The 23,767-nt window shown below is 43.5% G+C and overlaps 1 protein-coding gene across 1 annotated transcript; it reads left to right on the top strand.

Moving 5' to 3' along the window:
• The first annotated feature begins 740 nt into the window (after window positions 1–740).
• Window positions 741–22,188, top strand: LOC136643784 (carboxypeptidase B-like). The gene is made up of 9 exons (XM_066619117.1): window positions 741–794; window positions 1,185–1,284; window positions 1,798–1,899; window positions 4,102–4,203; window positions 7,987–8,097; window positions 8,191–8,281; window positions 10,929–11,131; window positions 21,256–21,340; window positions 21,961–22,188. The coding sequence occupies exons 1-9, from the start codon at window positions 766–768 to the stop codon at window positions 22,146–22,148; spliced, it is 1,011 nt and encodes a 336-aa protein (XP_066475214.1). The 5' UTR covers window positions 741–765; the 3' UTR covers window positions 22,149–22,188.
• Window positions 22,189–23,767: the final 1,579 nt, after the last annotated feature.

A 23,767-nucleotide genomic window follows, 5' to 3' on the forward strand; every position in this document is an offset into this window, starting at 1 on the left:
GGTCTGCATGGACTTGCATTGCAGGATTGGTTCCAGGAAGGGGGCTAGAGTTTGGCGGCGGCCCATCCCCAGACCTGATCCACTCTTCCCCTACCTCTGTCATTGCCTCATCCTGCCACAGGGTTGTTATGAAGTTAAAAGTGGCAAGTACCACGTGCAGCACCACCCTGAGTTATTTCAAGGAAGGGTGGAATACAGATATTGCATAATAAATAACTGCAACTATGGCAAGTGATTGTATCTTAAAGTGGCCTGTTGAGAAGTGGCCCTAAAGTGTCAGTGCCAATGGCAAGTGCACCAAGAGGTCAAGTTTCCTCCACCACCACCCTATTTATTGTGCGTGCCCAATCTTGTTGAAAGAATCTAAAAGACATTTAGCTTCTAAATGGGCACACTTCAAGCCTTCTTCTGTATCCCTTACTGAAGCAGCATTGTTTCTGTGGCAAAGGAAGAGTTACTTTGCTATGTGCCGGAACACTTCCTTGAGTAAAATGAATTGACACAATTTCCTGAGAGGTTGTCCCTGACAAACTTCAGTGAAGTGTCCTTGTGACAGCAAGGGGAGATACAAGCCTTTGATGTGCAGCTGCAGTGCCCTGACATCTTGTCAATGTAACCAGTTCAAGTGGTCATTATGAAGGCTGGAGGTGCACTGCAAACAAATGGGCCTCTCTCACTCTTCTTATCCAGGTCATAGCGATCAAGGACATTTACGTCTACACAAGTCTTTGCCCTATAGCCATCTGGTTCAAGATAAAAAGGGAGATGGAACTTCCTTTGATTCCAACTAATATGTATGCATAAGGCTCTGGGTTCTCTAAAATCACTGAATGCAGCTCTACAGACAGATGATTTTTTTAAAGACATCTGAAAATAACTTGGAAACACATTTCTCCTGTCACCTGTAGTCAAACAATTTTTGCAGATTTTTTTTTTTTTAAAAAGCCCCAAATGCTAAACACCTATTTCTTGGAGGCAAAAGTGGGTTTCCCCATCAAACTGCCTTCAGCTTTGCAAAATCTCTCACTCGTTTCCAGGAGAGGAAGCTGCATTGCTCCAATGCATGAATATGGTGCTTGCAGGCAAAAGGGAAAGACGTGATGTCTACTGTGTGAACGGCAGGCATGTGTTAAGGGGTCAGAAAAATGCTACATTGACTTGGTCTTGTTATTGCTTTATTGCAGAATTCTGATTGACAACCTTCAGAATGTGCTCAATGGACAATTTAACAACCGTGTCCGGTCCACTGGATACCAGTATGAAAAATATAATAATTGGGAAAAGGTAAATCCTCCTCCACTTTTCTATGGATGTTTTCTGGTGCCTGAGTAGGCATATCAAATGCCACTTCCCCTTACCCAGGGATATCCCAACTTCCACCTGTGTCCCTCTCATTTCCTGGGAAAAAACTAAAGTGGGGAATGGAGTGGAAGAGGGAAAGCAGAGGAGAGGAAAGTGATGGGCTGAAGATCATCTGATTTCTAACCCATCATTCTCCTCTCCCCTTGCTACCTCTTCTGCTCCATTTATCACTTCCATTTTGAATCCATGGAGCAGATGAGAAGCAATAGAGTTAGATATCCCTGACCCATCAGCTGCATGAGACAATTGCCTCAGTTGGCCTCCTGAATGGACTGACCCTGGATATGTCATTAGGCTGCAATCCTATACACATTTTCCTGGGTGGAAGTCTTATTGAACTCTGGCTTCCTTCTCAAGTAGATATGCATAGGATTGCACATAAGGTGGTTTTTTATGTCGTTCACTGCATTTATCTATGTATTTTTAATTTAACAGATAGAGGCTTGGACTGCCGACATTGCTAATGAGAACCCAGGTCTTGTTTCTCGGTTGCAGATAGGAACAACCTTTGAGGGACGTCCAATGTACCTCCTAAAGGTATTAGCTTTTGATTTTGTTGTCCTGTCTTCTATTGGCTCATAGGAAATAACAATATTTATTAAGCCCTCACAAACTCCAGATTTGTATTTTTAATAAATGCTTTAGGAAACCAAGCAGATTTTGCAAATTCCTTTACAATGACATTTTTATCATTTTTGATTTATAGTAAAGGTTTTCCAAATAGCTCAGACCGTAATAAAAGCTTTGACAGTTTGCACATATAAATTTATGTGCATTCCTGTAAGCAAGGTAAATGGTAATCTACCTTTGCGTAATTGTGTCCTCCATCTGTTGTTTGTAAACCGATTTGCTATAAAGTGATCCATAAACTTCAATCCTTTTTTTTTTCTTTTAGGCATAAGAAGCAAACCATTAATCAGCTTTTCCTTTCTCAAGTAATTTCTGCCATATAATCCATATAAACACAAGACCATTGTTTAGCCATGTTCTTATTCTGGGTATCAGATCCCTGTTTCAGAACTTCAGCACTTTACAGTTCTAGTAAACAGTAAAGGGAGCAGCAATTTGGGTGTATCCTGTGCCACCAGAAGCTGAATTGCAGAAGGAATGTTCCATGGGATGGTCTCCCATGCTATGAAATTATAGCCTGGACAAGAATTACAATTTGCTTACTTATGTGTCTTATGTTACTTATCCCTGAAGCCAGTACTGGCTTACTACCCGGCTGAGACCCGATGCTTGTGATGAGCTGAGCCCATGGATTTCCAGCAGCTTCAACCCATATTAAGCAGCTTGTATTCGTGCAGACAGAATTCAGTCCAGATTCTTTGTATCACTAGCCCTTGCACATATTCTCAGTGGTTTGCAGTCTGTTTATGCATATTCGTTCACCAAGAAGGCCCTTGATACTCACCAGGCCTACTCAGAACACCATGGCTTGGCTAGAAGTCAGCATGGCATAGGCTTTTCTTGTTGCTGCCATGTGCTAAAAAGGCCATGAGAATAGGTCCCAGCCACCATTCAGAGACCTGGACTTTAAAGTTTGGGACCTGGGTACCTGAAGGGTCATCTCTCTCCACATCTACCTGTCCATACACTAAAATCACCTTTGGAAGCTCTCCTTGAGAACCCCTGCTGAGTCCTGGCAAATAAGAAGTGGGCTCCTATTGTTCTCAGTGGTGGAACTCCTGGTTGTGGAATGCAATCTGCAGGAAGGCTCACCATGCACCCACATTACTAAGTGAAGCTCTATTTATTGGCTCTGCTCTTTAATGAAGAACCTTTAAAGCCTTACCATGATTGTTTTTATGCTGCTCCTATTGTTCAATATTGCTGTTTTGTATATGGTTGCAAGCTATCCTGCAGTACAAGGTTGTAACATTTCAGACAAATAGATAAATGTAGCGGTTCTCAAACTCTCAGGGAGAATTTGAGCTGCACTAAATTCTTGCGGGGCCGGAGGGGAGAGAGTGACACAGTCCCCAGGATTGTGTCGCTAAGGAGGGTGCAGGGACTGGCATGCACTTACAGGTCCCTGCAGCAGCCTCCTGGGGGTGCAGGGAGCCTTGCGCGACCCTCCACAGGGCTCCCCTAGCTGTAGAAAGTGAAAGCGAAGCGATTGCATCCTGCCTCCGTTTTGCAATCTGCCCCCCTTAAGGGGACAGAGTCCAGGAACCTCAGGCTGGAGCATCGTAACACCCCAGTTTGAGAACCACTAGATAAATGCATAATTACTAGACTTATATTCCCATTTAAAATCTCAGCAACAGGACTGACCCACAAGAGCACTTTGATGATTGATTGATTGATTGATTGATTGATTGATTGATTAGATAATTGTTACATGGAAACAATCAAAGGGTGCAATCCACTAAGCACTGCTGTCATGCCCTCCCCATTCATTTCAGTTTGGTACATATGTGGCTGTGACTGGGAAATTCCTAAAAAAATGAATGCATTACTGGGGAGACCAGATGAAAAGGATAGGGCTCCTGTGCATGACAAATGTGCAAAAGAGAGAATTTCAGCAGGTTTTAGCAGCTCTTCTCAGTTCTTCATAACAAATTTTATCTACCAAGTTCTCTCTTCCGCGCCACTAATAATGTTTAATGCATTGTGTTGCAATTTCACTGCTGAAACTCTTGCTACGCTGAAATGAAGTTCAAGGCTGCTTTCTGAAGAAAGGCAGTTAATTGTTTGCATGATACAAAGCTTGCTGTTCATTTTATTTCATTGCAGGTGGGGAAGCCTAGTGCAAATAAAAAGGCCATCTTTATGGATTGTGGCTTCCATGCCAGAGAATGGATCTCACCTGCATTCTGCCAGTGGTTTGTGAGAGAGGTTGGTGACCACAATATATCTTCGAATAGCACAGCACATTGACCCAGCTGGAAAAAAAATAAAAAATTAAAGGCCCAGTCTGATCCAACTTTTCAATGTCAATGCAGCCATGCCAACAGGTGTGTGCTGCATCCTGCAGTGGGTGGGGGGAGAGTCACGTAGGCCTCCTCAAGGTAAGAGAACTTTGTCCCTTACTTCAGGGCTGCATTGTAGCTGCATCAGTTCTGGAAAGCTGGATACGACTGGGCCCAAATTCATAAGTGCTAGATTCCTCAGACTTGATTTCCCAATATTATCCAGAAGGTTTGCAAATCCTTCTCTTTCCTATATCCTGTGGTGTGATCTTTCCTCCTTCCTACAAGGCACATAATATACTTTATTTTCTTAATTTTATTTCTAGTACTAAATTTTGGGGGCGCTTTTCCTGTTGTTGTGCAGTATATAGTGTAACCCAGAATGTGAGTCCATTGAATGAAATCCTCAGATCTTGTCACTGTATCCCAAGATACAGTGCAATCTCTTGGTTGCACTATTTCAAAGATATCAGGCTTTTCTTATGTGCAGCTCCACAAACCAAAAGGAAGGTCTAATTCAAATTGCACAACAGAGAAGTACACCAACAAAAGAAATATTAGATCAAAGGGAAATACAAAAGGAAAGCACCTTAGAAACATAACATTGGAACACTTTGGTCAGGCTGTTACATACATGTGGTTCCTCAGTACCCAATGGAGGGTCTGTTCTCAGACCCTCTGCGGATACCAAAATCCGCAAATAATGAAATCCATGGATTTGGCACCTTTAATCCTTCGAACCCAGTGGGCATTCTGAGTGCCATGGAGGCTACATGCTGCCTCCACAGTGCTCAGAATGGCTTCTAAGGCCTCAGGGAGGCCTTAGAGTGTCCCTCCCTGGTTTTCAGTGAAAATCAGAAGTGACGTTTAAAGGACTTACATGGACTTTGGAGGGCTAGGGAAGCCCATTGTTTTCCCTGAAAACCAAAAGTGATGTTCTAAGGCCTCCCTGAGGCCTTAGAAGTCATTCTGAGCGCTGCGGAGGGTCTGAGGGTCACATTTGGCGAAAACCAGAAGTGATGTTCTAAGCCCAAGGCCTTAGAAGTCATTCTGAGAGTTGTGAAGGCCTTGCATGGCCTCCCCGGCTCTCAGAATGCCCTCCAGATGCAACTGGGCTACAGCTCATCCCTGTTTGGGGTTCAAGGTGGGTTGGTGGACCCGCATTGAGCCAAATCTGTGGATGAAAAATCTGTGGATGAACAGACAAGATTTGTGTATGTAAACTGCTAAGTGAACTTTTTTTGGTTGAAAACAGTATCTAAATATTCTTAATAAGAGTAATATAGTTTCTTATACATAAAAAATACATAATTTTTAAAAATGGCAAAAATTCTCCAAGTAGACATTCATCTTGTTAAGAGGCAGGGGATGCCTTTCTGTACTTCCATTGGATTCACTGGTGTGCACACCTTTTTGAATGGTTGAGCTGAAGAGGAGCCTCCTGAAGACTGACCTACTGCAGTAGCTTGGCAGTGAGGTGTCATTTGGGAAATGGGGATGGCATTCGGAGGGAAATGAGGTCAGAGGAGCAGGGCAGTGCATGTGTGTTACTAGTTCAAAAGCCAGAAAGGAGCAATGAGAGCACTGTTCACAGTGACCACATTGATCCTTGCAGAAGTGTTAATCGTTCTTCCTCCAAATTCCTGCAAACTTTGCTCACAACACCCATCCCTGACAAATGTCCTATTTAGTGGGCTTGAATCTGCCAGCTTCAGTTATTCTCACAGAGGCCGCCAGCCCATGACCGCTGGCATTTAAGTGTGCCAGGGAGGCATTTCAGCCTGTTCTGAACAAGCTTTGGTCCTGTGATATTTACAGCTGTGAAGTTCTCATGTGTTTGCTTTTGACAGAATAACCTTAAAATGGAACTTCCAGCTGCTTGAGTCTCACGTTTCTGAAAGGTTCCTGCATTACAGGTTTATTAAAACATACACACACACATACAGAGAGAGAGAGAGCGAAAGAGAGAGCAAGAGGGAGGCAGGGAGGGAGGGAGGAAGAAGCAGTAGCAGCCAAGGCAGGCACTTAAAATGCAAATCAAGTAAGCTAAAATATTTGACTTGGTGGTGTTGGCAGTCACCCAATAGTGACAGGCCTTCCTCTCCTGTCTGCTCAGATATGTATGCAGAAGCAGTTCTGGAAATTGAAAGTGACACTCCAGTCACATCTTTGGGAATGTGCTCTCCTTATCTTGTCCAGTAAAGAATAACATGCTATCTCACTTAGTAGTTGAGGTTACTGCAGCTACCAGCCTTACTTGCTGGGTCAGATTTTACCTCATTTGAATGGGACCTGATTTTAGAAACTAGCTGAATTACAACAGCACATACACCCCACTGAACTTGTTTGGTTATTTTTATTTATTTTCCATCATTTTTGTACGACCCTTCCTCCAAGGAGCTCAGATTGGTATACAAAGTTCCTTTTGTCCTCACAACAACCCTGCGAGGTAGGTGAGGCTGAGAGAGAGTGACTGGCTCAAGGTCACCTAGGAAGCTTTGTGGCTAAGTGAGGATTTGAACCTGGATCTTCCAATGGGCTCTGAGCACCAGCGCTGAGCTTCAGCACTGGCAGTGGGTGTCACAAATGTGTCATAAGGCATGCCTGTGACACCTGGAGTGTAAGAAGTGCTAGCACTGGGCCCAGTGATGAAAGGACGTCACCCAGAGCACAGTAAGCGTTCTAGGCAGCGGTGAGGGCCTTGGGGGTGGAGGGAGGTGTTCCAGGATGGGGAAGGGCAGGGCAGAGTGGAGGGAGGAACCAGAATGGGAAGGGGTGGGACTGGCAGAGCCCTGTTCTGCCGGATCCTATCCTCTGTGTCAGGTTGCAAACCCGACATGGAGGCCCTCAAGTCTGTGCTGGCAAAATAGCCAGCACAAATTTGAGAAGTCCTCCCATTGCGAGGCCTGGGGGAAAAGTCTCCTTCCCCCAAAGAGACCTCCAGTGACCCTGGATACAGTGATAGCCTTTTTGGCACAACTGCGCTCGGCGGCACCACCAGGGATAGGATTGGGCTGCCCATCTGATTCCCGAACCACCACACCATCATGGCTCTCATACCTGTGAGCTGGATTGCAGCCAAGTGCCAATTTAAATGGGGTTTGTTTCTGTCTACACTGATCTTCCCAGTTGCCTCTAACAGCCCAATCCTAAACATGCTTACTGGGAAGCAAAGCTTACTGAGTTCAGTGATTTTCCCCATATTCATCTTAAATACAAAATTTTTACCTTTTTTTTGAAATGGGACTTCTCTGTCGTAAATGTATAAAGTTCCTAAAATGGGAAGAATTCAGAACCCTAACAAAGCATGCTTGGAGTTCAACATTTTCTATTTAAATCACTGTACACTGGGTTCTGCATGGTGCTTTATCACAGCAGGAAAATATTCCAGTTGCCCAAAACAAGATGCAGTATGTCGTAGAGTTCAGTGATTTCAAGTGTCATAAAAGTATAGGGCTATACCAGCTTTTCATTAATTCCTATATTTGCTTAATTATTAGCACACTCAGTGCTGCCAAATGAATTACTGAATCACCTCTCCTAAGATTTGAATTGTTTCTATGCTGTTTGGTGCTCTTTTGAGTTCCTCGTATATCTCAGCACCACTGCCCCTAGAAATGGAAGGCTCCATTTGATACTCATAAGCATAAATATAAAACCAGATACCTTGAGCTCAGCCTAATTGGATATCTCTTTGATCTGTACTTAGGCAGTTCGAACCTATGGAAAAGAAACCATTATGACCCAGCTTCTGGACAATTTGGACTTCTATGTCTTGCCTGTCTTGAATATTGATGGCTATGTCTATACTTGGACAAATGTAAGTAGCAGATTCATTTTCTGAATAAAACACCAGTGCAGGGGCCAAATGTAGTCTTTAAAATTTTACATTTACTGATGTGCTGCATTTCAGAATCGCATGTGGAGGAAGACTCGTTCCGTGAATGCTGGCAGCAGTTGCATTGGTACTGATCCCAACAGAAATTTTAATGCTGGATGGTGTAGTAAGTATATATTTTCATATTATATAGTCTGACCTGAGAATCAGCATAGGGAAGGAAGGAAGGAAGGAAGGAAGGAAGGAAGGACTATACACACGTACCTTGGAGTAAGTCCCATTGAACTCAATGGTATTTACTTCTGAATATACTTGTGTAGGATGCTAACCAACACTACAGCACCAATGCAACTGCTAACAGGGCAAGCACTGCATCCTGCAATGATGGGTCAGACATGAAGGCCTCTTCAAGGTTAGGGAATGTTTGTTCCCTTACCTTGAGGCTGCTTTGCAATTACTTTGGTGCTGAAAAGTTAGTTAGGATTGGGCTTTAAAACCTCCAAGCATAGGATGCAATATTTCAGAGGACAATATGCTATCTGGCATTTTCAGGTTATTGAGAAGGTAATGGAGTGGAGAGGGAATGAAGTGCAAAGAATGTAATTTTCAGTGTGAGATTAAATACCCACGCAGAGGAAAAGTAGTCCAGCAGTCTGTGATTTTTAATTCATACAACTCATTCCATATTACTTCACACATGCGTTTCTTTCTGCTAACCAGGAGTAGAAACGTACTTAATCTTCTCAAAGAAAACAGCTTGTTTCTATAGAAAGAGAAGCTTATGTACAGACCATTGACAACGACACTCTTTTGTCTTTGTTGCCAAACACTTTAATAGATCCCTAGAAACTGCTCAAAGTTTTGTTGTTTTTTTTTCAGTCAGGCTGGATTACTTCAAGTCTAGAAAACTTTACTTCTTTTCATGCATTTTATGTTGCAAGTCACATGGCAAAGTAATACAGTGTTAAATAAATTCATACATTTGCATTCCAGCAAATCAGTACACTTATTCAATCTACCGGTAAAAGAGGCATATGAACTTATGAAACTGCCTTTTACTGAGTCATATTTATCTGTCTAGGCCAGGGATGTCAAACATAAGGCCCGGGGGCCGGATGTGGCCTGTGGAAGTTTTTTTCTGGCCCTTGGGCTCTCAACTGCTGTGCAATGCTGAGGTGACACTGTTGAAAGGGTGGCCCACATGGTAATTGGGCTCTCCCATATCTTGAAATATGATCAAGATTTGTGTATTTTCTCTCCTGTCATTAGTAGCTAATGAGTTCCTACATGAGAACAGAGTGTTTATTTCTGGTTTTGACCTGTTTAATGACATCACTTCCTGTGTAATGACATCACCTCCAGCCCTCAGCAGGCACCATGAATGCTTTTTGGCCCTCTGTATAACATTTGTTTGACACCCCTGGTCTAGCCCACTGTGGGCTAAGGCCTCAGGAAGAGGCCTTTTCCCACACCTGTTACCAGAATTGTTTAAACTGGAAATACCTAGCAAGTGAACCTGGAACTTTAAACAAGCAAAGCATGTGCCCCACCACTACTGAGGTATAGGCTCAGAGATGTCATTAGTAGGTTGTGTTATAAGAGATGGCAGCCCTTAGCATAATGGAAAATTTCTACTCTAATATGTCTGTCTTCCTTTTGTGGCTACCACCCTTTATAACGAGGAAGTTGGAGTAAACAATAATATGGGATTTAGTGTTGCTCTTTCTTTGTGGTGAATTCTCATTAGTCAAGGCAGCAGTCAATTAGTCTCATTAGTCACTGGCAGTCAATTTCTTCAAACAGCAAATGCAAAGACTATGGCATAGAGAAAGTGTGCAAACCAGCCTTTCAGTTGACTTCTGTCTGATCCTTTACGCCAGTGGTTCTCAAACCTTTTAGCACTGGGACCCACTTTTTAGAATGACGATCTGTTGGGACCCACTGGAAGTGATGTCATTAACCTGGAAGTGATGTCATGGTCGGAAGTGATATCATCAAGCAGGAAACATTTTTTTACACCCCTCCATATGACAAAATCAAAGTTAAAATTAAAAGTTTACAATAAGTATAAGTTTTAAAATTTATTTAAAATAAATAAGAACCCTCCTAATGCCCCAAGCAGTTGCTGATCTGTTTAAAAAAAAAATTTCCCATTCATCCCAAAGGCTGCAATCCTATCCACACCCTGGAGCAAACCCCATTGACTTATCACTGTTAAAAGCATGTGCATAGTAACATATTAAAAGTATAGATCTGTAACATTTCCTCAAATGCAGTCACATACCATGTATCAAGTCTAATCTATTAAAAATGAAATACACATTGAAATGAATGGGGACCCACCTGAAATTGGCTCGCAACCCAGCTAGTGGGACCGGGATGAGAGGTGGGTGGGACTGGTCAAGCCCTGCTCCGTCATATCCTATCCTCCGTGTTGGGCTGAAAAGCCTGATATGGAGGCTCTCAAGTCTGCACCAGCAAGATAGCTAACACAAACTTGAGAAGCCCCATTGCGGTGTTTGGGGCTTTCCCTGGGGGAAGGGGATAAAAGTCCCCTTCCCCCAAGAAGACTTCTGGTGACCCCAACAGTGTCACTTGGATGCAGCGGTAGCTGTGTGTTCCCTTCCCTTGACACTGCTTTTCTTTTAAAAGAAAGACAACAGGATGCTTTTGCACCTGCCTGTAGTTAGCCTTCTTTGTGCGGTTAGGAAGTTGGACAAACGAGCTTCCACTGAACAACGTCAATGCTCTGTAACACGGTCATTGTCAGTGTTCGTTCATTCATTCATACAGTTTCTTCCTCCTACCCAAAGGCGTTGGTGCTTCAGGAAGACCATGTGATGATACTTTTTGTGGCACTAAACCTGAATCTGAAAAGGAGACCAAGGCCTTGGCTGATTTCATTCGTGGAAACCTCTCAACCATCAAGGCTTACTTGACCATCCACTCTTATTCCCAGCTCCTGCTGTATCCATATTCTTACACTTACGATGTAACAAAGGACAACGTGGAATTGGTAAGAAACAAAATGGCTGCCAACCACTCGAAAGTGAAAAAGTTTGTGGTGAACTTGCCCTTTTGGTTTTAGTTTGGGTTATTTTAGTTTTTCCAGTGTGGTTTTCCTTTCTCTTCTTGGGCAACTTAGGGCCCAAGCTTATCCTACTTTCCAGCATCAATGCAGCCGCAGTGTAGTCCCTAGGTAAGGGGACAAACATTCCCTTAGCTTGAGAAGGTCATCATGACTGCCCCCATCACAAGAGGATGCAGCACATACCCCATTGGGATGGCTGCATCAGCGCTGGAAAGTTGGATAGGACTGAGCCCTTAGCTCTCAAATGTCCCTCAATATGAGCACCATAATGGCTACTTGCTGCATCCTGTGGGGGGGGCAGTTGCAGATGTCTCTTCTGGGGCTAAGCCTCCAGTATCCTGTGGGGGTAAGCCTCTGCAGCACGAGGGAGTCTACTCAGACCTGTGTTCCTGGAATTGCTGGCACAGGTTTGCATGGACCCGCAGCACAGGATGGGGTCTGGGAAGGGAGTTATGATTCAGCGGACACAGCTGCTACTGAACTCACCCCCTTCCTGGACCCAATTTGTCCAGCCCCCGCTCCCACCCCATTCCAGTGCTCTAAGGTTTATAAGGAATCATATTTGTTCTTCCTCTGTTTCATTCTCCTCTGCTTTTGTTGTATTGCTGTCATTCAGTATGTTACAATTGCAGTATTAGAATCCAACATTTCCTATACAGCATTTGAAGTTTGTTCCAATCGGTTTTCATTCACAACAGTTACATAAACATGATCCAGTGGGCAACTGACTTTAACAAGCAAAAGTAGACCACTGTGTTAAGAGGTATGAAGAATTCACTTCATTTGGCTTCATTTGCCACTTTATTTGGCAGTTTTCTGAAGGAGTAAATTTATTCTGTATTTCATTACGCAAAGTGGCTACTATTACTTCTACTATTTAGCACTGATTTGGTTCCAACTGGGATCTAAATACTACTGAGGAAGTGTGCAATGACACAAGAAAATAATAGTTTTCTTTCCAGTTATTTGTTCAAGCGTCTGTGAACCACATAATGTAAAGGGACACCCTGAGAACTGGAATTTGTTGTCTTAGCTACTTTGGCTGATACATAGGAATAGGAATTGGGAATCTACTCCTATGCCATGCTCAAGACACACCCTTTCTACACTCAAAGCCTAGGAACATTATAAATTTGATAAAAACATGTTTCCCTTCTTTTCTTCAATTTTTTTTTCAAAAGGGCAAGAACATTCTCAGAAAAAAATTACTTCAGTGCTGTGGAATATTAATGAGTAGATGTTGCTGGCTCTAAGCACAACATGACAAACAAACCATTAAAAAAAATCAAGAGTATTTCCATTCTCTTTTTCAGCTGCCAAAAGTCCAAGGCCAAAGCAAAATCTGGCTCCACACAGCTATAGAATCCTGACAGATTTATGATGGCTCCCAAGTGGAACTATCAGAATTTCGAGGCAGAGAGGAAGCGTATGGACAGTTTAATGGTTTTTGCCTTGGACATCTGGCCACACAGGCCTCTCTTTTTCACTTTAAAAAGGATTTTTATTCTGTTTTGTTATGCTAGATTGTGTTATTCCTGAAGCCAATGAGTCTTCGTTTTGATTATTCCAGAGAACTGGAGTCATTTCTCCCTCATTCTGTGCCTTTGATTCTGACAAAGTGTTCATAAACTTCACACGCTATTGTTTGTCTCAAAAGAGAAATGTAGGCCAGGCTCCACTTTAGGCATCTTCAAGAGTTTGGGCATGACCAGTGGGAATTTTGACATTCCCCCCCCTTTAGATAGCAGGTTCCCATGACCATATCTCATGCTGCACTTGAAAGTCTACAAAAGCAGTTTGCCATCTCACACAATACTGGAGAAACGTAAGTCTCAAATTCCCTTGAATGTGCAGAACTAGTTGTGCAGTTCTTAGGACTGGAATCTAGCCAAACTGAGATCCCAAACCGCACTACATTCAGAATTCCTTCATGTTCTCTTGCACAGTTTGCTGGACCATGTCCAAATGTGACCAAGGATATCCTTTCTGAGATACCTTGGGCTGTGGCTGTTTACATGCAATGAATGCCATATGGAAGCCTTTTAAATCACACAGGAGGGCTTCTAGCTCCGCCAAATTTGTCTAAAAAAAGAAAGAAAGAAATTCAAAGATGGATTTTATTTTTGGTTTGTTTCCAAAACTAGTAAATACTTCAAAATTATAAGTTTCTCAGCACTTAGGAAAATCAGCACCAACACCAGGGTGTACTGGCAATGAGACATAACCTGGTTCTGAACCTGTGTGTGTGTGTGTGTGTGTGTGTGTGTGTGTGTTCAAAGTGTATGCACCATCCCAGTATGTCCCATCTACTCTGGCATTCCTTCCCACACACGCCAGCCTGGCTCCTGCCACTTGGGAGCACCCCATTGTTGGCCTCTGTGAGTAAGAGGCACCTCTCCAGAGGTCAATAATATTGCTTCCAGGCTTCTGGGAGAAATTTCACTGGCTGCTGCGGGAATTGAGGCAGCTTAGAATTTCAGCAGGAAAATTTAGAGTCACATGGTGATTTTAGATAAGAACATAAGAACAGCTCCACTGGATCAGGCCATAGGCCCATCTAGTCCAGCTTCCTGTATCTCACAGCGGCCCACCAAATACCCCGGGGAGCACACCAGATAACAAGACCTGCAAGGCATTCTGGGAACTGTAGTTAAGAACATAAGAACAGCCCCACTGGATCAGGCCATAGGCCCATCTAGTCCAGCTTCCTGTATCTCACAGCGGCCCACCAAATGCCCCAGGGAGCACACCAGACAACAAGAGACCTCATCCTGGTGCCCTCCCTTGCATCTGGCATTCTGACATAGCCCATTTCTAAAATCAGGAGGTTGTGCACACACATCATGGCTTGTACCTGTAATGGATCTTTCCTCCAGAAACTTGTCCAATCCCCTTTTAAAGGTGTCCAGGCCAGATGCTGTCACCACATCCTGTGGCAAGGAGTTCCACAGACCAACCAAGAAAAGTTAAGATTTTTCTTAACTTTATGTGCATAGCTTTAAGAAAAATCTAGAATCACCATACAGTTCTAGATTTTCCTAATGCACCTTCCACAAGTCCAATGATAGTACAGTACAGATTATCCAGAGTCCTCCAATAGGTGATCCAATAGATTCACCCTCTAATATCACCCCTCCCTCCTATTTTTTAAGAGCTTTGAGATAGTATCTTCATTGAGATTTTTCAGGGTATTAATAGATTTACCTTTCATTGATTAAAACTTGGACAATTAGAGCTGTAATAATCTTATATCAGTTGACAGTCCAACTTATTTATCTAAAATATAGCAAAAATAATAATAGCAGAAAGCAGATACTTTCCAGATTTATTACTATCAAATGAAACTTTGCCACTGATACCAGTGGTTGGTGGGACCTGTAGGTTTGTGTTCAGTAATTTGTCTTTAGTTAGAAAAATTAGAAAGATGGCATGGAGTGCAATATAATAGGTTTCAAACATGTCTAAGTGCAATTTTATGTACATTTAGTCAGAAGTACCACTGTATTCAATGGGATTTAGTCTCAGGAAAATGTGTATAGGATTGAAACCTTAAATTGCTATCCTGCTCGATTGCTATAACTAGTTCCATTGAACAAAGTGGAACTTATTTTCAAGAAAATTTACATAGAAGGAGAGAGCTCAAAATTACTGAGCCTAGAGACCGAATTCTTAGGAAGATGTGGAGGATGGCATTTGCAGCCTTCTATGTGAATGTCTCTGGTGCAACAAAGTGCCCATAAATCATTTAAGAAATGAAAAGGCAAGATTTATCAGTGTTATCTTATCTTGGATGCTGATTTCCTGGCATCTAATACGTTAAAGGAAACGTAGATTGCCCTTTCATCTTTCCCCATGTATGATAAGATGTGTGGTCAACAATATTTCACATGCTCATTTATCACTGTTAACACCTCTTTCCTGACTCATTTATTTAAGTCAGATTAATACATTTGTACATTTGAAAGCATGCTTTCTTTTCAAGCATTCACTGAATGCATGTGGGTGGAAATTGGGAACATGTCCACTGTTCCTGCTCTCAACATCATATGTTCAACTGATGGTTTGAATAGAGCCCTACACACATTCAAGTCGCACCCATGCAGGTTCTGTACAAGTGATTGGTGTTCCCGGTTGCATTTTCCAGGACTACTGATCTTGTAGGGAGAGCCTATGTGTATATGACTTCTGTATGCATAGACTCTACTCAGGCTTCCAGATGAGTTGGAAGCAGGAACAATGGATGGACAGAGAGATGCTCTTTACACTCTCACAAAACACCAGAACCAGGGGACATCCACTAAAATTGAGTGTTGGGAGAGTTAGAACAGACAAAAGAAAATATTTCTTTACTCAGCGTGTGGTTGGTCCGTGGAACTCCTTGCCACAGGATGTGGTATGGTGTCTGGCCTGGACGCCTTTAAAAGGGGACTGGACAAGTTTCTGGAGGAAAAATCCATTACGGGTTACAAGCCATGATGTACATGTGCAACCTCCTGATTTTAGAAATGGGCTATGTCTGAATGCCAGATGCAAGGGAGGGCACCAGGATGAGGTCTCTTGCTATCTGGTGTGCTCCCTGCGGCATTTGGTGGGCCGCTGTGAGATACAGGAAGCTGGACTAGATGGGCCTATGGCCTGATCCAGTGGGGCTGTTCTTATGTTCTTAATTTTCACCACTCAGGACTGTAGCGGTGAAAGGAGGATGCTTTCCTGCAGCGATTACTTCAGTAGTGTTGTCAAGTGGGGCAAACACCCCATGTGGGGTCATGATGCACATCTGTGGGGAGCTGCTTCAGGAGTTGCAAAAGTCCATTAAGAAGGTATAGAATTGTACTGCCCTACATTGTTTTAGCATTGGCTAGATGTAACACAGCCTGGCTATGCTGAAGGTTAGCTAGACCCAAAGGATGCGAATGCTTGAAGCGTGATTGCCTCAGTATGACTATCTCTTCCAAGCTTACTTGAGCAAGTTTATGGTATTTAACATAATCCTTATTTTTTTCCTAACTCTGTATGCAAGTTGCACAGTGTGACCCTGACATATTTAGGCTACCATGACTGATGCAGCAGCCAGGGCTTGTTCCCATGACCCCTGCCATAACAATGCAAACAGCCATGCAAGCAGGCCAATTGGCCAGTGGGGTGAGGGAAAGAAGAAGGGCTTGTGCAAGCCTCTCCTAGATTCTTCCTCCACTCTGCTGGTCAATAGGACTTGGTTCCACAACCCCTTGCATTATCACAGTTTCTGTGGGAGCTAGCCTTGGAACTCAGGAGGGAAAGAAACTATGTTCCATCACTAGACCAAGCTTCCAGTAAGCAGTGAGAAAAGATTGAGAGAGGAAGGGGGGGAAAAAGGAAAGCAAAGAGTGAAATCTGCATGTGGGGAAGTTCTGATACATATGCACTCTGTGCATGCAAGGGGTTCCCAACTCCTCTGTTGTTCCAGGTCCTGGTTGCCAGCCCTGCTTTCCTGTAACATTTCCTTCCTAGGAAGTTTTAAATGGAGACTAGACAAACATCCATTGGAGATGGCCAAATATAGGGACAGGTTGAGTGTAGATTTTTATTATCCTATTAAAATGGACTTGGACAGCCCTAGCTTGTTTTTGCATCGGCTAACACATGTAACACAACCTGGCTGTGTTGAAGGTCAGCTAGACCCAAAGCATGTGGATGCTTGAAGCATGACTGCCTCAATGTGACTAACTTTTCAAGTTAGTGCAAGTTTATGGTATTTAATGTAACAGTTATTTTATGTTGCAACAATCATGTGGCTCCTTATCTACTTCCAGGGGGCATAGAAAGTTCAAAGATGGGGATTCATCTTCTTGTGGCTACTGTGAGGGCTTTTTAAGAGTAGGATGCAGTTATGACCACATATGCTCCTGGATTAATGTTGTCTTTCTCATGCGTGGATCTCCTTTCCTTCAGAAATTAGGTTGGCCCTTCATTGGCCCAGCATCTTTTGAAAATGTTTCCTTTCCTTTCCATAATTTGGGTTGACTCCTCTGTTATCTCTCCAACTGACCTGCTGTTTCACTTTTCTAATTTAATTGGTTGTTTTACAGTCTAATCCTATCTCTCCCCGCCCTCCAATTAATGCAGCCAAGCCAAAATGGCTATCACCGCATCCTGCCAGGGGAGAGGGGAGTCATGGAGGTCTCATTTGGGTAAGGGAACAATTGTTACCTTTACCAGGGGATAAATGTCTCTGGTGTGCATGGGTCTACTCAGACCTGTGCCACCAACTTTGCTGGCTCAGATCCACATGGACCCATGCTACAGGGTCAGGTCTGGGAAGGGGGAGGGTGGATTTAGTGGCTGCCACTGCCACTGAACCCTGCACTTCCCAGACCCAATCCACCATCCCTCCACTCCAGTCGCCGCCCTGCTCTGCCCCCTCCATCCTAAGCTTCTCCTACCATCCTACCTGTGTCAGGTATCTTTGCTGATCTATTGGTATAAGGGGGAAGGCTCCAGCCTCCCTGTCAGCACTCTGGCAGCACTCAACTCTGCTGGAGAGCTGTTTGCAACTGCTGTAAGGCAGTCTGTACTGGTGGAATACTTGTCCTGATAGCATATGGCCCCAATAGGATTGGGTTGTTAATGTATGTTTTAACATATGTTTAACTTTTTGTTATTTTAATTGTCCTTTAAGCTGTCTTTTAACTGTCCTTTAAGCTGTCTCCAAAACAGGAGAAAGAGTCCACTCTAGAATTCTCACAGATGTTACGCAATAACCATGATAGTTTCTTGGAAGAAATGTATCATTCCCAAAGTACATTCCCCAGGTTTCACAACTTCTTCCACAATTCATTTTATTGCACCCCTGACACTTGCATGTGCACACATGCACATGTATGATAAATGATATCAAAAATTACATCTCCTAATTAAAGCAACTTCTCTTCCCCATAGCACTTGAATAATGTTCTTTGGTAAAGGCCAACTGTCCTTCTCTTTACAGCTGGAGTTTTCTTTCAGCTTTCTCTTAATATTTATATTGAGCTAGTAAAAGTCTGTATATATTTAATCACTTTTTTTAGAAACATTTCAAGCTGTATTTTGAATTCACTCATACTTTGGCCTAGATTCTTGATTAGATCATCCTATGTTCCCATCCGTTCCAACAAAATGAGCACAACTCGTCCAACCCTTATTTGTACTTGCCTGGAAAAAAGGTATTGAAAATTGGTAGTGTGGTGGGTAACTGGCTGTAAATATTTGAAAAGTCTGAGAATAAAAGAAGATCCAATTTCTCTGTATTATATACCGGCAGGCCAGGTGAAGACAGTTCCAGACCTAAGAAAATGCATAATATCTTTATCATAGTTACATAAACATTTTGCTCAAATCTTTTTTTCTCTTAATAGGTAACTTCTTTATAACATGAAGCTTTAGATGCTCTGTATTCTCACTTTTCTGAAATAAGTCCACCTATGCATAGTGGCCAATGCCAGATGTATATGGGTGTAATGCAATTCTAAAAATATAAAAACCACCTTAGTTTTGTGTTATGTGCCTTATATGTGCCTTATAATAAGCCTATCAACAACTGACCTACCTGCCTCAACAACTGACCTCCCAAGGCATCTGACTACATCCTGTTGGAAACAGAATGCTGGGCTAGATGGAGTGTTGGTTTGGACAAGCGAGGCAATCTTATCATGCAGCTACACCTTGGGATTTCCATTCCCATAGTGTGCGATGGGAGTCAGACCAAGCTAAGCTTCAGAAAACAGAAGAGCATCAAAATAAAACTAAAAAGAAGCATGAAAAATCCAAGTACCACCATTGTACAGGATGAAAAGCATAGGATCTCATTAGGATCTGACAACCCAAAGGACATCTTCTCAGAATGGGCAGCCTAATCCTGTGGTCACCAGCATCCATGGTTCCAACAGCGCCAAAATGGTGACTGCAGGATCCTTTGAGTGTCAGGACACCACTGGAGGTCTCCTTGGGGGAAGGGAGATCTGCTCCCTTACCCCAGGTATACAGCAGCTGGCAGCAATGGGTGTCCCTGGCTCTGCAGTTGTGTTTGAGCAGGCACAGAGCCAAGGAGTTCTGTATCGGCCCAGGCCAGGAGGGAGGATAGGATATGGCAACAAAGCCTGCTGCCATCGCCACACACACCCCTTTGGGCTGGTTCCTCCCCCATCCTGCCCTCCCCCAGCCCCGAAAGGCCTTACTGCCGCATGGTGCTCTTACCTTACTCTATGTGGCATCCATCCGGCACTGGACCCAGTACCAGTGCTTCCTACTCATAGGGTGAGATAAAAGTGCTTTATGGCACATTTATGACACCCAGTGCTGGCGCTAGAGCTCACCACTGGTGCTGTGGCCCATTAGAATTAGGCCCTGAGTCTCATTATAGTCAATTGGGCTATACCACTCCCAGGTAAGCGTGGATAGGATTGCAGCCTATTACTGTTATCTGATCATTTCATTGTGTTTTATTCTTTTGGTTTCATACACTCTAATGCCACCCTGGCAGTTTTTATTTTTAATTGAAGGTACAGGGTATAAACCATTTAAATTAATTAAGACCTTTCAGAGCGCGATACCATAGTCTTTCGAGACTGAAGGTTGCCAATACCTAGTGTCAACAAGAGCTGCCCATAGGTAGCAATTGTATTGTCAGTTTTGCAAGCATCGTTGTGGGTCCCTGGACAGATTTCAAACAGCACTGATTTTATTAAGGCAAATTTAAACTGATGGTTTGAGCAACGACCATCAGCTACTCTCCCTAACCTATTAACTGTCAAAAAGCACAAGGCTTGCTGTTTTATCATCTTGAATATGCAAACCTCCGGATGGTAGATAAACAGCAGCATGTGGTTTTCATAAAAGTCATCTACAATCCATATATCTGATTTTAAACAGTGTGATTTGAAAGAGAAAAGGCAAACATGGAATTTAAGTCTGCTGCATTGGGCTAAGTTGTTTTGTTTTTTTTTAATCATTATGAATCATTAAAAGAAAATAGAATTGTGTAGCTCCTAGGTCCATACCAATAACTTCTCAGCAGACTCAGGTCTGGTAATTCTAGTTGCTGTTGATCCTACTGTAAGTGTCTCTGGATAAGGATTGTAGAATACTTATATGTGTACATCAGTATGAACAGGTACACTGGTTGGCCTTTTTATAATCACAGAGTGGAGAACAAGCAAGCAGCTTTTTGATAACTTGTATGGCATCAGAATAGACGTGGATACACATTTAGATTTGATAACTGAGATTTGCAAACAAGAGATAATTATTATTTGTTGTCTTCATCAACATTAGTAGAGTAAGAGCCCAATTCTGAGCTGCCCAGAGTGTGTGACAGTGGCAGCACTGAAAACAGCCGCCGCTGCATCATGCACACCCAAGGCAGCTGCGGGTAGCACCTCGGGAAAAGGGGACTTTTGTTCCTTTCCCCTGGGTAAAGGGAGTAGACATGCAATGGGTGAGGTAAATTTTTTTACTACTGGTGAGATAAAAGCCTTCGTATCAGGTGGCGAGACCAACACGGAGGCTCAGGATTCAGTGCAGCATCACTCCACTGCTCCCACCTACTTCCTCCCTGCTCCCTCCCCCGGCACACCTTCCCCCAAACTCTCACTGCCTCCCCATCATGCCTCCTCCCTGCCCTCTGCCCACCTCCCTACTCCCCGGAATGCCTCCTCCCCCTGCTTTCTTCTCCGCTCCGCTCTGCTTTCTTCTCCGCTCCTCGGCAGCCCATGCAACTGCCAAGCGGCGGAGGCCGGGTGCCTGCCTGGCGCTAGTCCAGTGCCAGCCAGCGTTCGGCTAGCACCAGCACTCACCTGGCATTAGGACTTGCAAACATGCGTTACAGCACATTTGCGACAGTGTGCACCGGCGGTAAGCTGACACGCGGAGCTCAAAATTGGGCTCTTACTCTGGTGTTAAAGAAGTTGAAAAGAGTAATGAGCATTAAAATAAGTCACACCATATCTAATCCCTAGAACAAAACCATCTGCAAACTAGCAACATGGTTCAGATTTTATGAGTAAAGCTACTGCATGTTTCCTTTCTCCCTACAGCATGCCATCTCTAAAGCTGCCGTGAAAGAGCTAGCTACACTGCATGGCACAAAATACACATACGGTCCAGGAGCATCAACAATCTGTAAGTATTCCTGTAAGGTCCATATATAATAACTGCCATTGAGAATCACTGAGGACTTGTCTATTCAGATGCTTCTCACCTTTCCAATTCAATGCTTTAGAACTTAACAGCATGGGAAGAACCAGCCTAGCGAAGGGGGGGCGGGGAACCCTATAATCTCATGCTGAGTTTCCTATGCCTGAGCACGACATTCTCATCTTGCAATTTCCCCTTAGCCGCACTGCATTGCTGAGACTCCATTTTGTGTTTTAGGTATCAAATAGTGTAACAGCCCAATCCTATCAAGCTGCTGTGCTGCTGGAACACGTGTCCTGGTGGAACAGTGAGCTTTGCAGCCATCTCAAAGCGCAACATGCCATAGAGTTGGCCTGGCTGTTGACAAACAATAATATTAGATCAGCTGGTTGTCTGTTGAGTGGGTCAAATGATAAACAGGGTTTGACTATACAGCTCAATTCCATAGGAAAATTCAGGGAAGTGAGAGGAGGAGCAGTCTGTTACCACTTAGTTTCCCACCCCCCGTCATATAGTGATGATACAGTATGCGGAACTAAAGTTATGCTTTAGTTGCCAGAGCTCTAGTTTACAAAGGATGCACTTTTTTCCCTTCATCCTTGCAGATCCTGCTGCTGGGGGTTCTGATGACTGGGCTTATGACCAAGGCATCAAGTACTCGTTCACCTTTGAACTGCGTGACACAGGCCGATATGGCTTTGTGCTTCCTGAGTCTCAGATCAAGCCAACTTGCGAAGAAACTCTGATTGCTGTTAAATACATTGCCAGCTATGTCCTTGAGCATCTGTATTAATCTGCAGGAATTCTGAAATTAATATTCCAGGACCATTAAAGAAAGCTTGATTCACAATCATTTTCTCTCCTTTTCTACCACGGTTTTACAGGCATTGGATTTCTGATAACCTTCAATGTGTTAGCAGGCCAAGTCTTCCATTCAGGAAGTATTAATCGACTTTTGCCCAGCCCACAGGTTTGGTCCCTGTTGCGTACATGCAACGTTGGGCAGAAATGGCTTAACTACAGCAAGAGAGCAGCACTAGAAACATGCTAACTACCCTGTACAGTACCCTAGGGGTCTTTTCAGACATTTTGCAGGTTAGTTGTTCAGTGTAGGTTTCCACACTTTAATTAAATAGCAAAACTCTTACCTAGTATGCCTGAACTGAACAAATTGTTCCATTCAGGGCCCATGGTGGTGGGGGGGGGGGGGGTTAAAGGGATAATTTATACCCAGGCCCAGGGTCAAAAAGGAAGCCAAAGAAAGTAGCCCAGAAATTTCCTGGAATCTTATGTTTCCTATCTCACCTGAAAGTTGCTGCCAGCGTAGAGTGCTGGGTGTGTGGCTGTTGCCTCCACCAAAAGCCATATGTGCTTGGCCAAGGAATGCATCAGTGACACTCCTTAACACAGTGTCAAATCTGGGAGAAAACTGGCTTGCTACAGTAGTTCTTTGGTGTGTAGATCTGCTTGCCATGAAGGAGTGTATAGGAGCTCAGGGACACAGCTGTGGGTCTACAGCTGCTGCAGAAGTATGTTTTGGTGCACACAGGACACTTTCATTCTGGTGTGAGCCTAAATATGATTATGCTAATTTTCTGCAATGATTTTCTATATTTAAAAGATTTTAGAAAGACTTAGAAGTGCGTTTGGTTTCCCATATTACTATATCTAGCTGCCAACACTGCACAGGCTTGGAACTTTCACTGAAAGTGGGTGCAAAGCACTTCCGTTTTGCAGGAAGCGCTTTGCACCCGCTTTCAGAGAAAGTTCCAAGCCTTGGGGAGCACTGTGCAGGGCTGCGCAGGGCTCCCCACACCTCCTGCAGCCTGCTACAGCCCTGCCTTCTAAAAGTAAGTGACAAGTACCCCCCTCACCCCCCCAAATGGACGCGATCCTGGGGATCACTTCCCTACCTCTCCCCTTCCCCCGCCCCTTCAAGGGACAGGGGAACCTTTACACTAACTGGTGGGTCACGACCCACCAGTTTGAGAACCACTGATCTACGGTATATCCAGTGCTCTTTACAAGCATGGCCAAGGAAACAATTGATCACTGCCAATCCAGATAATATGTTAGCTCCCCAAAAAAGAAAACTGTAAAGGAAGTTATTATTCAAGAGCTGTCAATTAACTTGTGGAGTTAAGTATACCACTAAATCTCATTTCCCCCTTATAATCAGAATAATACTGGCCCACTATTCCTGTAGAGAGGAATCACTAAAATTATTTTTTTTTTTACAGAACACAACACAGCATGACACATTGCAAGGCATATTTGAAAGTTCATTTACACAGTTCTTCCATATATGGGAATTCACATAGATTGTGAAATCTATGACAGCCATGATAAAAAATGCACAAATCACTTCAGCTGGCAGCTCTGCACTTAAAGTGGCGTCAGCAAGACCCAAGT

This window comes from Tiliqua scincoides, chromosome 3, assembly GCF_035046505.1.
Source record: "Tiliqua scincoides isolate rTilSci1 chromosome 3, rTilSci1.hap2, whole genome shotgun sequence".
NCBI lineage: Eukaryota > Metazoa > Chordata > Lepidosauria > Squamata > Scincidae > Tiliqua > Tiliqua scincoides.

Excerpts from the sequence above, each read along its gene's own strand:
- LOC136643784 (XM_066619117.1), top strand. The coding sequence starts at position 766 with ATGGAACTTCCTTTGATTCCAACTAATAT. Across the intron at positions 795-1,184 it reads CCTTTGATTCCAACTAATAT|AATTCTGATTGACAACCTTC; the intron begins GTATGCATAAGG and ends GCTTTATTGCAG. Across the intron at positions 21,341-21,960 it reads TCCAGGAGCATCAACAATCT|ATCCTGCTGCTGGGGGTTCT; the intron begins GTAAGTATTCCT and ends TCATCCTTGCAG.